At 34.9% G+C, this 15005-nt stretch overlaps 2 protein-coding genes across 2 annotated transcripts; one reads left to right on the forward strand and one right to left on the reverse strand.

Moving 5' to 3' along the window:
- The first annotated feature begins 2483 nt into the window (after nt 1–2483).
- On the forward strand, nt 2484–8118 carry LOC127105370 (ribonucleases P/MRP protein subunit POP1). Its single transcript, XM_051042544.1, has 11 exons — nt 2484–2680; nt 3075–3544; nt 3738–3834; nt 3918–4031; nt 4114–4359; nt 4921–5039; nt 5133–5630; nt 5925–6033; nt 6135–6715; nt 7474–7641; nt 7733–8118. Exons 2-11 carry the CDS (start codon nt 3084–3086, stop codon nt 7929–7931), a joined length of 2592 nt encoding a protein of 863 aa, XP_050898501.1. The 5' UTR covers nt 2484–2680; nt 3075–3083; the 3' UTR covers nt 7932–8118.
- A 4042-nt stretch (nt 8119–12160) lies between these two features.
- LOC127104903 (uncharacterized) lies at nt 12161–12793 on the reverse strand. Its single transcript, XM_051042043.1, has one exon. The coding sequence runs from the start codon at nt 12791–12793 to the stop codon at nt 12161–12163; it is 633 nt and encodes a 210-aa protein (XP_050898000.1).
- Between the last annotated feature and the right edge of the window lie 2212 nt (nt 12794–15005).

The raw sequence follows: 15005 nt of genomic DNA on the forward strand, positions 1-15005 counted from the left end.
TTATTGAGGGCTTTATGTTGACAAACCAATATTTTCTTCCAGACATGTGCTGTGAGCATCCTGAGTCCAAGTACCACTGGTCCTTAAATCTCTCTTTTTCTCTTGTTGTAACCATCATCAATGTCTTTTCTTCTTCATGTTTCGTCAGCTTTGCATAAGTTTCTTGATTCTTCTGCTTTTCTAGACAATCACTAGAATAGTGACCATACCTTTGACAATTGTAACACTGAATGTGACTTTTGTCTGGCTTTTGACCACCACCTCTTCCTCTACCTGCAACACCACCTCTTTGGTTTCCTTGGTTCCAGGGTTTTCTCTGATTCGACCAGTTTCCTTCTTGTTGATTTCGACCAGTCGAATTATTGTAACCTCCTCCGCCTTTGTTGCCATTCCAGTTTCCTTTGCCTTTTCTTTCTTTTGCTGATTGAGCCTGCAAAGCCATATCGCTCTTCAACTTTCCTGCAACTCTTTCAGCCATTCTTTGTTCATGAGATTCAAGCGTCCCTTGAAGCTCTTCCTTTGTCAATTTTGACAAATCTTTCGACTCTTCTATGGCTACTACCACGTGGTCGAACTTTGGAGCCAACAACCTCAAGATCTTTCCAACAATAGATCTTGATGTCAACACTTCTCCACATACCTTGATTTGATTCACCAGTTTCGTAACTTTGGTGAAGAAATCAGTTATGCTTTTATTGTCTTCCATCTGAAGCAATTCATACGTTCTTTTGTTAGTTTGTAACCTCACCTCTTTCACCTTCTCCGCGCCTCCAAACGATTTCTCCAGAATTTCCCATGCTTCTTTTCGCTGACTCTGCATCACTAATATTTTTAAAGTTATCTGCATCAACACATTGATGGATTATAAAGAGAGCTTTATAATCTTTCTTCTTCAATTCTTTATGTGCAGCCTTTTCTTGCTCTGTCGCGGCTTCTGCAAGCGGTTCTACTCCTTCCTTCACAAGATCCCAAAGATTTTGATAACAGAACACAACCTTTATCTGCTTGCACCAATTCTCATAATTGTTGTTTTTGAGAATCAGAAGATTTGCTGGAAAATGTCTGTTTGGATGATTCGTTGCCATGGTGATTTTCTTCCCACGAATCGATTAAACCGAAGCTCTTGATACCAGATGTTGGAAATCCCCCAAAATATATGGAGAATTTCAATCAATCTTGATGAACAAGATTGTTATTACCCACACAATAGCAATGAAAAGAAATGAACAATGGAGAAAGAAAGAGTGTATAGAACGATGAAGAAGAAGAATATAAATTCTACAGAGTTTCTCTCTGCCCGTAAACTGTAGAAAACTTGTTATTCACTTTGCAATTGCAAAATACAGTGAATACAATATGTTGTGAATACTCTATTCACCTCTATTACAAAATAAGGGTTACCCCCTCTATTTATAGATTTAGGTTAACTTGGACCTCAAGTCAAATCCCAAAACTATAAAAGTCCAAAATATCTAACACTACTTAACACACTAGGTGGTTGGACACTTCCTTGCTCTGTCAAGCAATCTGCTTCGACATAAGGAATTATAATTCAACAATCACGTGCATCGATAAAATTTCAAGTGAGTGATTTTGTAGTGCGGTTCGACTTACATGCATCAAGAACTTTTATAAGTGAGTGAACTTTTATACCACCATAGCCAATACTCTGAATGCTCAAGTTCAGTTAGCTCTTTCACGATATCTGTTGCTTCAAATAAGCTCCACCTAGCTGGATCTATTTCTACAACATGCTCATTTTCCCTTGTGTAATACACTAAACAACCCCTATCGAATCTACCCCCGTAATGAAAAATCAAACTGAACTCCATAACATGCAAGTTTCAAGAAGACATAATGAACAGAGCTGACTCACCGATAGAAGGAAAAAAGAAGATATTATAGATGAGATTGAGTTCCAGAGATGCGATTGCGTGTTACTAGGTCATGAAGTTTGCATTTCGTCATCTTCGTTGCTTCGTCTCCTCCCACAACATGAGTTTCTTTTTTCTTCCAACAAACAAAACCCTAATTTACAGGGACTAAAAGAAAAAGATATTTTCTGAACAACATTGCATTTTTGGTGGGAAATAAAAGAATATTCACGTATATAATTTGTTGAATATAAAACAGATATAAAATAATTCCACGTGTGCGCCGTTTGTCCAATCATCTATTTTTAAAAGAAATCTAATCTCACAGACTAACGCCAACAAAAAAGTGAGATATAAAGACTCAGACAAAAAAAAGATTCAGACATTAAATTCAAAAATACATGTGCCCCATTTATCCATTCACCTTTTTTTTACATCATTTTGTAATATATTGTATATTCTCTCCGTTTTAAAACGTTAGAGAAAAAAAATCAAAATTACACTGTTAAAAAATAAAATTAAAAACATAATAATTTAATAGATTTTGTTGAAATAAATTAATTTGAATGATGTAAAAACAATTTTAATTGATTGTTTTTTCCCCTCATATTTTGGGACGGAGGTATTATTTTTTATTATATGTGATCTCATCGGCACTATTCCTCTTCTCTGTTCTCACTCACACTCCTCTCCGCCCGCCACCGCCACCGCCACCGCCCACTCCCACCTCCGCGAGCCACCACCCTCCGCTATATCTTTCTATTGACACTATCCTCTCACTGCCTCTCCTATTCCCTCTCTATTAGGTTTGTTTAGTATTGTTGAATGCAATCGTTTTCTAATTTCTGTTGTTGAAATTTGAATGTTCATTATTGTTTATGAAAAATCTCTGGTTGGTTAGGAAATCTAGGAATTCGTAAATAGGTGAATGAATAATTTCCTACCTATATGACATTCCTCAAATTTGTATCAGTTTTGAAAATTTTCGTTTCTGTTCTGTTTCCCTAATTGCAAGTGATACATTAGAATCTGGATTTATGCATTGCTTAGTTGCTTTTAGACTATGCTTGTGTTAATTCAAATCTAATTGGATTGTTAAATTAAGTCAATGATTTTGTTCATGCTTTAAAGTGTAGTTTATATTTGTACAATGTAATTTGCAAACTAACTCTATCTTTTATTTTTATTTTTTCTACTTAGCTCTCAATAATGGTTGTAGACGGAACTAAAAAGCTTAAAGTTTCAGCATCCGTGGTAGCACCACCTCGCAAAATCAATGTGCAGAAGTTTGCAGAATCCCGTGCCACAGAGCTTCATAGCCTTCAGTGTATTGTTGAAAATAGGCTAAGCAGTGATTATAAGTCTCAAAGGAACAAGAGAAGAAGAACAACATCATTTAACGACCAAATTGCAAGAAAGGGGCACAGAAGAAAGAGACGAAATGTGGGAATAGTTGATACAGTCGACGTGGGATCAGTTTTGAATAAGGAATCTCTAATGCAGCTTCCTCGCCGTGTTCGTCGAAGATATGAACTTAAGAGTAACCCTGAGAGTGGCCTTTGTATTTCTGGGGATGGGACCAAGAGGCTGAGAACACATGTTTGGCATGCAAAGCGATTCTCCATGACCAAATTGTGGGGCTACCACCTTCCTCTGGGTCTTCATGGAAGGTTGGTCTTTTTTTATAAGAGAAACTTATGAAAGAGTTAGTTGATAAATTTGAATATTGTTAATTTCATTGTGCAAGGTTGCATTACTTAGTTGCGATGTATTTGAACTGGATTATGGCAACCTAATGCTACAAGTATGTGTGTGTTTTACATCTTTTGGTAGCACTAAAATGGGTTTTGTGTGTTTATTTAGAGGGAAAGGTTCGAGGGCGTTGTTGAAAAAGCTTAAACAAGGGGTGCTGGTACACGATGCGAGCTATTACTCTGCTGTTCAATTGGAGGGTCCAGAGGTAGTTTATAATTATTGTAGGCTCAGCCTTTGATGATAATGATTTAGTTCTCATAGCTTTATTTAAGGTTGTTCTGTTTACAGGATTCGTTAGTTTCAGTATTAAGAATGGTACTTGTGCCCTCTCCCATAGAAGAAACATATCCCAGAAATCACAGTGATTCTGTTATTTCTAGTATAACCTATGGAACTGCAATGGTGAGTGATCCTTTTTCCGTTTCTTGTAGTTGAAAGAGCCATGTTGTTTTGCCAAACAAAATTAATTTTTCTTTATTGACAGCTTCATCAAGTTGGAGCACCAGTTTCTCAGCCAATTGCTCCAGTAACTTATATGTGGCGACCAACATTCCTAGAAAATATCACAGACCTAGGTGTCAGTGATGAAAAATTGATTCCTGATGTTGATTTATGTGAAAAGTCAGAAAGGTTGAAGTGTAGTTCTTCTTCTAGGCACCTTTGGGTGTGGATACACGCAGCTGCATTTGAAGAAGGATATGATAATCTAAAACTTGCTTGCCAGAAAGAGGTTAGTTTTCGCCTTTAGATTCTTATATGAACATTTTAATTGTATTTTGTTTTGATTATTTTTCTTGTACCGGATGAAGATGAAAGCAAGGAGAATCTAGTGAGCTATTACTCGTGTAGGTTTATGTAACAAACAATTTCATTTTACTGTACTATTCCCTGATCGCTTTGCCTATTTGAAAGGCTTCTGGCTCATTTCATCTCAATATAAGCGTGACTGGGAGCTGGGACATAAAATGTTTTTATGCCTGAGTTAACAGCATATAAAGATTCAGATAATTATAGATCCTTGCATGTCACTAGCTTGTCATTAATTACTCTTCAAATGTTGTATAATATTAATGATAAAAAAATGTTTTTGCCTGAAATTACAAAAATGATTATTCCTTCTGGATGACAATTCATTTAAACAAAAAGTAAAATGAGATAATTAGTCGGATGAATCACTAAGTAAGTTATATTTGTTTGTCCCAAGGTTTTAATTTCCCTGAAAAAGAACTAAGAATTGTAAACCGCATATGAACTCACTTTATATGTTTTTTCATCTTTACTATTTATTCAGATGGAAAAGAGAGGCATCTCGATCACTTGTTCTTCTCTTGAGGGTAAACTTGCAAAATTGGAATTAATGGGATCAGGGACATTTCGACTTCTTCAGAAAATATTGCATCCCGTTAGAAGGTTTGTTGTTTAAATTTGCAAAGCACTCTTGTTTTAATTTTTACATGTTTAACTGATGTTCATGATACAAAATAGCTGATGTTTGCGTGACAGTATTTCAGAAAATCAGTGGCAAAAAAACCACGTTTCTCATGATACAAAGTCTTCCATACTGATAAATGAGGAACATTTTTCTTCTCTTGCAATGTTATCTCTTAATGTTAAGGATCCTCGGAATTTACCTGCGAAAAAGACTGTTGTTCAGACGGAACCAATTTCAACTAAGGCTCTAAGTGATGCACAAGAAACTAGTTGCAACGAGCTTGCTGATTTGGGAGGAATGTTAGGAAAGAACAAAGATTTGACTTCTTTATCTTGGTCAGAATTTAGAGATAGCCAGTCTGATGTTGATGATCTATGGTATGCTACCACCAAAGGCTTGAAGCCTCCTGTGGAAGACAGTGTTCTTTCTATGGAGAAGCACCGTGAACGCATGGTTAAATTCTGCCTTGATGACATAAATGTTGGGGAGGCGAACTCTTCCGAAGGGCCGTGCTCAAGATCTTGCCCTATTCTGCTTTTAAAAAATGATATGAAGGAATTGACCATGGGGTAAATTTTTTTCAATATATTTTTCCTTTTATTTTTATTTTTGAAATTACCAATGTTGTTTATGAATATATATCAAGTACTATTTTTTTTTCTTCGAAAGCAAAGGATAGATATTTGTGATCACTTGCTTAAGACACATTGGAAAAAAATGAGATAACTTGTCATAAGTTTAGCGGGCTACAAAGATCAATTGATCAAACATGCTCCTTGCATTGCATTGCCTGAATATTAATGTTAAAACCTTTCATATTATGTATAACTATATAATGAATGCTTTTATTGGTTATCTTCTAGATGGTCTGTTATTCTTCCCTTAAGTTGGGTTAAAGCCTTCTGGATTCCACTTGTCACTAATGGGGCACATGCAATAGGTTTGCGAGAAAAGCAGTGGATTGCATCTGATGTAAGTATTTGCACTGCATACAACACTAATATACATTTTGTGTCTTCTGTTTTTTTGTATTAAGTATTGAATTTTACTTGAAAACTTTTTTCTTTTTCCAGTCGGGGATACCATTTTTCCCTCAAGATTTCCCAGATTGCAAGGCATACTCATGCTTCATGGCTGCTAAAGCTGCCGAATGTAATCAAAAGGAAGAACTTCGTCCTCCTTCTGTAAGGACTTTGAGAGTTCCCATCCCGCCTCCATGGGGTATTGCTCACAATACTTTCAACAAAGAGATTAGCTCAATGGAGACTCTAGACCTTTCAGCCGGTGAAGATTTGACCAATGCTAATTGCTTATCAAAGTCTTGCCCTGGCAACTTTAAAATTTCGAATATCGACTCCGAGAATTCATTTGATGGAACTGTAGCAAGGACAGGATGTATGCTGACTACATTACTCAATGAAACCAAAAAATTTCGATTGCTATTATTTCCTTATGCAGCAGATGGAAAGGCCAGAATCTCTAAGTTTATTAAGGGAGAATTAATGCTTGATACGAGCCATAGAAGTTCTGCCATTTATGACCATAAGCTATGTTTTTTAAGAGTTCATCTTCATCCATTCAAGGAAGGCTTTTTTGAAGAGGGGGCAGTTATTTGTGCGCCACTTCCTTCTGATATATCTTTATGGACTTCAAGGTAATTTAACACTGAAATTATGGATTTTTTGTTCTATTAATAATAATAATAATAATAATAATAATAATAATAATAATAATAATAATAATAATAATATTTTTGTTGGTTGGAAATTAAGAATTGACCATTATTCTTGTAAAATTTGCTGTTTATTTGCCAAACAGAATGTTTTGTTTGGCTTCGGGATAACTAGATGTTGCCAGTGTTTTATCGTAGCGTTCATTTTTCTGTGAGTTTCTGAATTAGTTAAGGATTGCAGCTAAGTAGCTAACAAAATAAAATTTGATTTTTTTCTGTTCTTTTTTCCATTCATTCTATGATATCAGGATGAAAATGAAAAATAGGTTCTTCTTTTCTTGCGCTTGAAATAGATATTGAATTTTAGAGTAAATGTAATTATTCCGGCTTCTTTTCTAGTTTTAGAATCTACTTAAAATCTTTCATGTTTTAGAGAATATAAGTCTAATTTTTTAAGTTCACTTTCACAGGGCTGTTACTTGTTAGTTGATTAGTCAATTCTTAGTCATTTCCACACATTAATAATGGTAAACTATTAATTGACAATTTAAAAGTACTATAACACAACATATTAAACATCAGCATAGGGTAATTATAAAAAGTGAGGGGTTTGGGATGGCTTTTCGACATTGAAGAGGCAATATGGGTTGGTTGGAGTATTTTATTCTAAATTTTGAACCATCAGTTCATAGGAATGTTAAAACTTATTATATTGTATATGTATTGTGAATGTCTTGCAGTTCAGTGAAAAGTGAAGCGGGACTTAAACTGTCTGAGTCTGCTATGAGATCATATTTCAAAGAAAATTCCTCCGGTAAATGGGGAATGCAGATACCAGATGATTCAATTGGTAGAGAATCTCACCGGTGGCCTATTGGCTTTGTCACGACAGCTTGTGTTCAAGGAAGGTTTGAAATCGTATCTTTTGATTCCTATCCTTTTCTAATAGTCTGATTATATACCTCGTAGAGAATCTTACAGTGTGTAATATCATTGCAGCAAGAGGCTTGTAGCCGAAGGATTTTGTGAAGCAGTTTTACTATCTGATTTAAGAGCGGAACAGTGGAAGGGGATGCTCCTAAAGCAGAGGAGGACGGAAATATACGTACTTGTCAGGAACTTAAGATCTGTTGCTTATAGGCTAGCTCTTGCTTCCATTGTCCTAGAATATCAGGAAAATGACATCGACTTTTTGTAATCTGATTTTATTTTGGATCAAACTCTGCAAGTTACATTGCTACAAATAGGGCTAAGTTGGCAAATATTCTTTATTAGAAAAAGGGGAAAGCAACATCATAGAGAAAAATAGTTTAGTTTATGTTTTATAAATATTTGTACAATCAACATTTGAAGTTATATAAAAAATACATTTGAAGTTGTCCATACTTGTAATTACTTCAAACTTGAGCCTGTTACTTTTTCTAGCTCATCCATACTCTAAAAATCTCTGGATTTTCCTGACCACTGCATATACTGTTGTTGACGTGCCTTGTGGTCCGTTCTACAATCATTCGGAGCTCCTGCTTACAGCATTTTCTGCATTAGTTTTTCAGCTTGGACAATTTAACTTTTCCTTCATGTGTTTCTTCTTCCTTCTCTTTTATCTTGGTAGGGAGCAGCTTTTACCCGATCATCCTCAATGCCTCCCGTTCGCAGCATCTGTTTTCTTTGAAGGGAGTGAAGGTTGAACAGGATTGAATTGAATTTAAATTGAGGTTTGTGCTTTGATGCTATAAGAACTGTCTTGTGATTGATTGGTTCAAATATTTTGAGTTTTTGAATGTGATTGGTTTGAATAATCAATGCCTGTGTGAGGTGATTTAGACTCAGAATCTTTACTTTCTTTTGAACAATTATGCATCTATGGGAATAGCATTAAATCTGAGTTTGTTTGAATCATGTTATAATGGAGACTCTAAATGAATGTGAAAACTTCATGTAATGCGTATCGTAATATACTCTGCAGATTCTTTGTCAACTATGTTTGACAGCTCTTGGTACTTATTTTGAAGGGTATTCCCTAATTTTGGTACTTACAAATCCAAATCTAAGGGTGTTCTATGAAAACACTATTTCTCATTCTCTTGCTCCCTTTCTTAAAAATTCTCATATCATAAACATTTTCTTTAATATGTAGTTGATGGTAGAATGTATCATAATGCTTGGAGAAACTTTTTTGATGTTTGATTCTTAGAGCATGTGATAGTTTATAATATCTATTTCATGTTATCGATTTTGAATCTATCAAGTGGAGAAATTGATCAGTTTTGATCGCTTTCGTCAGAACATCTACCAGCTGCTTCTGGGTGTTACGATGCATAATTTCTTGCACTCAATTCTGAATTTGACTTCTTAGAAAATGATACTTAGTCTCAATATGTTAGTTTCTTCCATGTAACAATGGGTTTTTGGCAAGATTGATTGCAAATTTGTTATCAATCATTAATTTCATAGACTTGTTTACCTTGATCTTCAAATCCTACAGTAAATTCAGAAGTCAAACAGCTTGACATGCAACCACAACACCTAAAATATATTCATTTTCACAGGTTGACAAAGCAACAACTGGTTGTTATTGGAACACCAAAAAATATGACCTCCCAAATATTTAAACAAATATTCAGAAGTACTTCTTCTGTCAATTCTGTCTCCACACCAATCACAGTCTGAGTAACACATCAACTATGAATTAGCCTTTTCACTAGAAGAGAACAAAATTCCATACTTCAGAGTCCCCTTAATATACCTCAGAGTCCTGACAACAACTTGATAATGAGACCACTTCAGTTTATTCATGAACCTTCTAACCATTCCAATTGCATATCAAATACCAGGTTTGGTATTACACTTAGAGAGCCAACCCACTGCTTGAAGGTTGTGGCATCTACATCATCATCTTCAGAATCATAATCCAATTTGTGATTTGTTTTTGACGGTATGACAACAACCTTACAATTCAGCATCTCGAATCTCTTCAGAAGCTCAAGTTCATATTTCAGCTGATGCAAAATGATACCCTTCCCAAAGTACATAAACTCCATCCCTAGGAAATATATCATCTTTCGTAGATCAGTTACCTCAAACACATTCATCATCATCACCTTCTTGAACTTAGTTATCTCACGTTTACAACTCCCTGTTAACAATACGTCATCAACATAGAGACAGACCATAATCATATTACCTTCATAAGTATGCTGAACATAAATGCCATACTCCATCTCAAACTTTTTGAATCCTTGAAGCTTGAAAATTGAATCAATTTTTCAGATTTCAAGCTCTAGGAGCTTGCTTCAGTTTATACGAGATTTTATGCAATTTGTATACCATCTCTTTCTGTTTTTTTTTCACAAATCCAGGAGGTTGTGACACATATACCACTTCTTGTAATAGACCCTTCAGAAATGCAGATTTCACATCTAAATACATAAGAGGCCAATTCCTGTAAGCAGCTACCGCAATCACCAGTCTGATTGTCTCATGTCTCGCTACAAGAGCAAACACCTCAAAGTAGTTTAACTCAGGTTTCTGTAGAAAGCCTCTTGCCACTAACATCGCTTTGTGTTTTCCAATTGATCCATCTGACTTCAGTTTCTCCTTAAAAACCCATCTGGAACTGATGACTTTCTTATTCTTTGGAAGCTCAGTCAACTTCCAAATCTTGTTTCTTTCTATAGTCTCAAGTTCTTCTTTCATGACCTTTAACCACACTTTCTTCTTGAGCGCTTCTTTAATACTTGCTAGTTCAGAGTATACCAACATGACACACCGAATGACTTCTCCTTCAGAGTCAACTAAAATGGCACACTCAATGACTTCTCCTTCAAAGTATACTTTAGTATCTTGCAACATGTCAAACTCTGCAAATCTTTTTGGTATTTGTCTGATTCTTTGTGGACTCTGAACTTGTTCAGAATCTTCTTCGGACACTGAAACAATATCAGATGCTGGAACCCCAGAAGTACCACCTTCAGAGTCTGGAATATTCTCAGAGTCTGAATCACCTTCAGAATTTGGATCAAAATCAGATTCGCCATCGGAGTTAGACTCGCCTTTAGAGTCACCTTCAGAATCATCTTTTGATTTTGACTCATCTTCAGAAAGATTCTAAAGTGTCTTTAGAGGTTAACTCTACACCAGAGTTGGATTGAGATTTACTCCAATCCCACGCTTCTGATTCCTTCACAATGTCATATATACTGAATTCAACCTTGTTAGTAACATAAGAATAAAGCTTATAAACATTTGTACTGTGGTACCCTACAAGCAACATAACTATGCTTCTGTCATCCGACTTCCTTCTCTTAGCATATGGAACATGTTTGTAACAAACAAAACCAAACACTTTCAGATGGCTCACACTTTGCTTATCTCCAGTCCACTTATTTAAAGAAACAATTTCCTTCAGCTTCTTGGTTGGACACCTTTGAATAAGTGGACTGGTAGCAATAACATCTCCCCACAAGGTGTGAGGTAGCTTCTCCTCCTTCAACATGCTCTTTGTCATATCAAACAAAGTTCAGTTTCTTCTTTCAGCAAGACCATTGTGTTGAGGAGTGTATGAAGTAATCACCTCATGCTCAATTCCATTCTCCTCATAGAACTTTATGAACTCTATAGAGTTATATTCACCCCCACCATCAGTTCTGAGAACTTTTAGCTTCTGACCACTTTGGTTCTCACCCTTGATTCTGAGTTTTTTAAATTCAGCAAACACCTTGTGTTTGAACTTTATGAGGGATACCCATGTCATTATTGTGAACTCATCAACAAATGACACAAAATATTTATTCCCTCCAAGTGAAGGTACTGGAAATGGTTTACACACATCGGAATGCACCACACCCAGAACATGCTTTCTCTTGGAGGAATTTCAAATGCAAATGACAGTCTTGGTTTCTTTCCTCTCATACACACATTTCATGACTTCTCCGACTTCTTAATTGCAGGAATTCCATGTACTAACTTCTTTGAATTTAGATGTCCTAAGCTTCTAAAGTTCAGATGATCAAATCTTTTGTTCCACAACTCACTCTCCTTCACAACACTTATTGCACTAAGGCATTCAGAGTCTGTAGTTTTAACATTCACTTTGAACGTTATATTCCTTCCATGTTCTGACTTCATAATCAACTTTTGATTACAGTCATATAACTTCAAAAGATTGTCCTTCATCATGGTAACTGAAAATAATTTCTCAATTAATTGACCTACACTCATCAAATTACTTTTCATTCCAGGAACATACCACACATTCAGAATCAATGTTGCTTTATCATTATTCAGAACCACTCTGACATTTTCCATACCTTCAACATTGAGGTATTTATCATCAACACATTTGATCTTTGTCCTCTTTCTAGAGTCAAAGTCAACCAACCATTTCTTATTTCCAGTAAGATGATTTGAGCAGCCAATGTTCATATACTACCAGTATGCCAAATACGTATCATCACATATAGAAGCCATCAATATCATAGATTCATCATCATAATGTCCCCTGTCTACAATTGCTTCTTCTGGCTTCATTTCCTTGTTTGACCAACAATCAACAGCGAAATGACCAAACTTCTTACAACAATAACACAAAACTTTCTTCTTGTCATACTTCTCCTTCCGCTTCTGAGCATTTTTCTCCCTTTTAAAAGTTAATGTTTTTGACTTCTGAACACCATCAGATCTCTTCCTGGCTCTTGACCAAGATTGCTTATGATATTTCTTACTAGAAGCTGCTTTCAAAGCCTGATGCTCTACCTCCATTTCAGAGTTTCTCTCAGTCAGACGCAACTTTTGTGTCTCTAGACTGCTTTGCAGCTTTTCAATTCTCATGGTGCTAAGATCCTTAGAATGTTCAATTTCTACCCTAATGTAATCAAACTGAGGAGTAAGAGACCTAAGTACCTTCTCAACAATACTTTCTTCAGAGAGAATTTCTCCATACGACTTCATCTCATTTGTGATCAGAATCACTATAGAGATGTAGTCAGATACCTTCTCATTATTTTTCATGCTGAGATTTCCATACTGCTTACATAGAGACTGAAGCTTTACCTTCTTCATTGAAGCATCACCACCGGAGCACCGTACCAGTGTGTCCCACGTAGCCTTCGCCTTCGTTGAATAAGCGATTTTCTCAAATACATTCACATCCGCACACTGATGGATGTAGAACAATGCCTTTGATCCTTCTTCCTTAGATCACGCTAAGCATTTCTCTACGCATCCGTCGTATTTTCTGGAAGTGCAACCTGAACGTAACCATCATTAACGAGATCAAGAACATCTTGAGCGCCAAATAACACACACATCTGAATCATTCACCGATTCCAGTTCTTTCCATCAGACACTGAAAGCTTAGTACTCAGATTACTGTTTCCGTTCATCTTCAATCTTGTGTAAATCACTCAGATCTCACAAAACACTAGTGTTTTATAATCCCGTAGAATAAAGAAATGTGATTCTGTTACAATTCCGATTTAGAAATTCAACACGAATTTAAGAAACGAAGTCAATCACATAACGCCTCACCATTCACTCGTGTTTCCCCGTGGATCTGAACCAGCTAGATACCAATTGTTGGTGCACAAAATATAAAAAATGAAGATGGAAGAAGAGAGAGAAGAGAGAATAACAAACTTCTACTACTCTGCTAAAACGGTTACATCAAAATGGTTGCACACACACTACATTCACACTGCTCTGATGTGTGCAGACTGTTACATTACTTAATGGCTAAGCACACTACTACTTATATAGACAAACAATAATGCCACGTAGGCAGAGTATTAAAATACTGAATTATCCTTTAACAAAATTATAAGAAGATGATGGACTGTAAAAACTCTAAATAACAATTACATAAGTTTATCTCTGAAATATTTCGAAAATGCATATTCGAAATAAATTTAAACAAAATAAGAAATGCCCTAAATCTAGTTTAGTAGTATATGGCAACTAAAAAAAATCCAAAAATACCTAAGGCACCTAAGGCTCTGTTTTGGGTTTGGGCTAACTTTTTGTTTTGAAAATTTTAAAACAAAATCTTATTTTCGTTGAACTTAAAATCAGATTTAGTTGAGTTATAAGAATTTAAAAATCAAAATTAGTTTTAAACACGAAAATAAATATTTATATAAATTTAATTAAATCCAAATAATTTATACTTGTAAAATAATTAAAATATTATAAATATATATCTAATAATAGTAGTTAAAAACGTCGAAATAAGTTTGTTTGAGTAGTGATCAAGAGTGATAATAAATAAGTTTTGATAGTCAGCTTATAAGTTATATCACTATTTAATGCTACATTGCTACTCTTTTATGACACGTACATATCAAAATGATGCTGGTATTTTTCATTACAATTTATAATATGTATCATGGTGCATTCTTCTTCCTTTTAATATGACATCATCTTCTTCTTTTTGGCCTTAACATATTCATATTCTTGGCCATCCTAATTGTTAAGAATAGGAAAAACAGCTCTGAAGCTGTATTTATTTATGTTTCACTATAATAACAAAAGTTTGCAATTCATATTGGAATATATTTTTAAAATCCAGAAAGAAACAAAATGAGTGGTTATTGAAAATAAAAAGTTTACAATACATGCTACCTATTATAGCTACAATTTAAAAAAAGTTTAGCATGTGAATGTGCACCCACTAAAGGTTAAATGACTAATTCAGATTTTGTATTGAATATGGCCCACAGAAGAAGCTGATGATTCAGTGATATTCCTTAAATAAATTCTTCTAAAATTTGGATGAATGCATGGATGGAAAAAGATAATCAAAGTGTTTGAACTGTTGATCTTTGAGTGTTTGTGAAGAAAGGAACATATAATGGCAAGTAAAGTTTCTACTTGTTGAAAATGATAACAAGTTTTGGATTTCTATGATTCATGAAAGCACGCGTAATCTATACTTTTTTCTCTTGGTCGCTGAATGCTACCATTTAAACTACTTTATATGGCTGTCTAGAACTAGAATCAATATGAAACTAAAGTGAAAGTGATCCATTAAGAAGATTATTAATTAACAAATATTGGTCAATAAGAATTTAAACAGAGATTTTTTTTCTCTTTTCAATTTGATCAGAACTCTTGGTTGAATTTAGTCTAAAAAATGTAGTAGTGCTAAATCTTTTAACATTTTTTTCTTTTTCAGTTTATTATGATCTTGCAAATGTGCATGCAGAAAATATTCAATGTATTAAAGAATATGACGGTAACAATCTATTAGAAGAATATGATCAATAAGATAATTTGA

The sequence above is a fragment of the Lathyrus oleraceus genome, chromosome 7 (genome assembly GCF_024323335.1).
Source record: "Lathyrus oleraceus cultivar Zhongwan6 chromosome 7, CAAS_Psat_ZW6_1.0, whole genome shotgun sequence".
NCBI classification, from domain to species: domain Eukaryota; kingdom Viridiplantae; phylum Streptophyta; class Magnoliopsida; order Fabales; family Fabaceae; genus Lathyrus; species Lathyrus oleraceus.

What these genes read in the sequence shown, in the direction of transcription:
- LOC127105370 (XM_051042544.1), top strand. Translation starts at nt 3,084, where the DNA reads ATGGTTGTAGACGGAACTAAAAAGCTTAAAGTTTCAGCATCCGTGGTA. An exon ending in CCTCTGGGTCTTCATGGAAG is followed by an intron (nt 3,545 to 3,737) that starts GTTGGTCTTTTT and finishes GTGTTTATTTAG; the next exon opens with AGGGAAAGGTTCGAGGGCGT. An exon ending in ATATCTTTATGGACTTCAAG is followed by an intron (nt 6,716 to 7,473) that starts GTAATTTAACAC and finishes AATGTCTTGCAG; the next exon opens with TTCAGTGAAAAGTGAAGCGG.
- LOC127104903 (XM_051042043.1), bottom strand. Translation starts at nt 12,793, where the DNA reads ATGAAGAAGGTAAAGCTTCAGTCTCTATGTAAGCAGTATGGAAATCTC.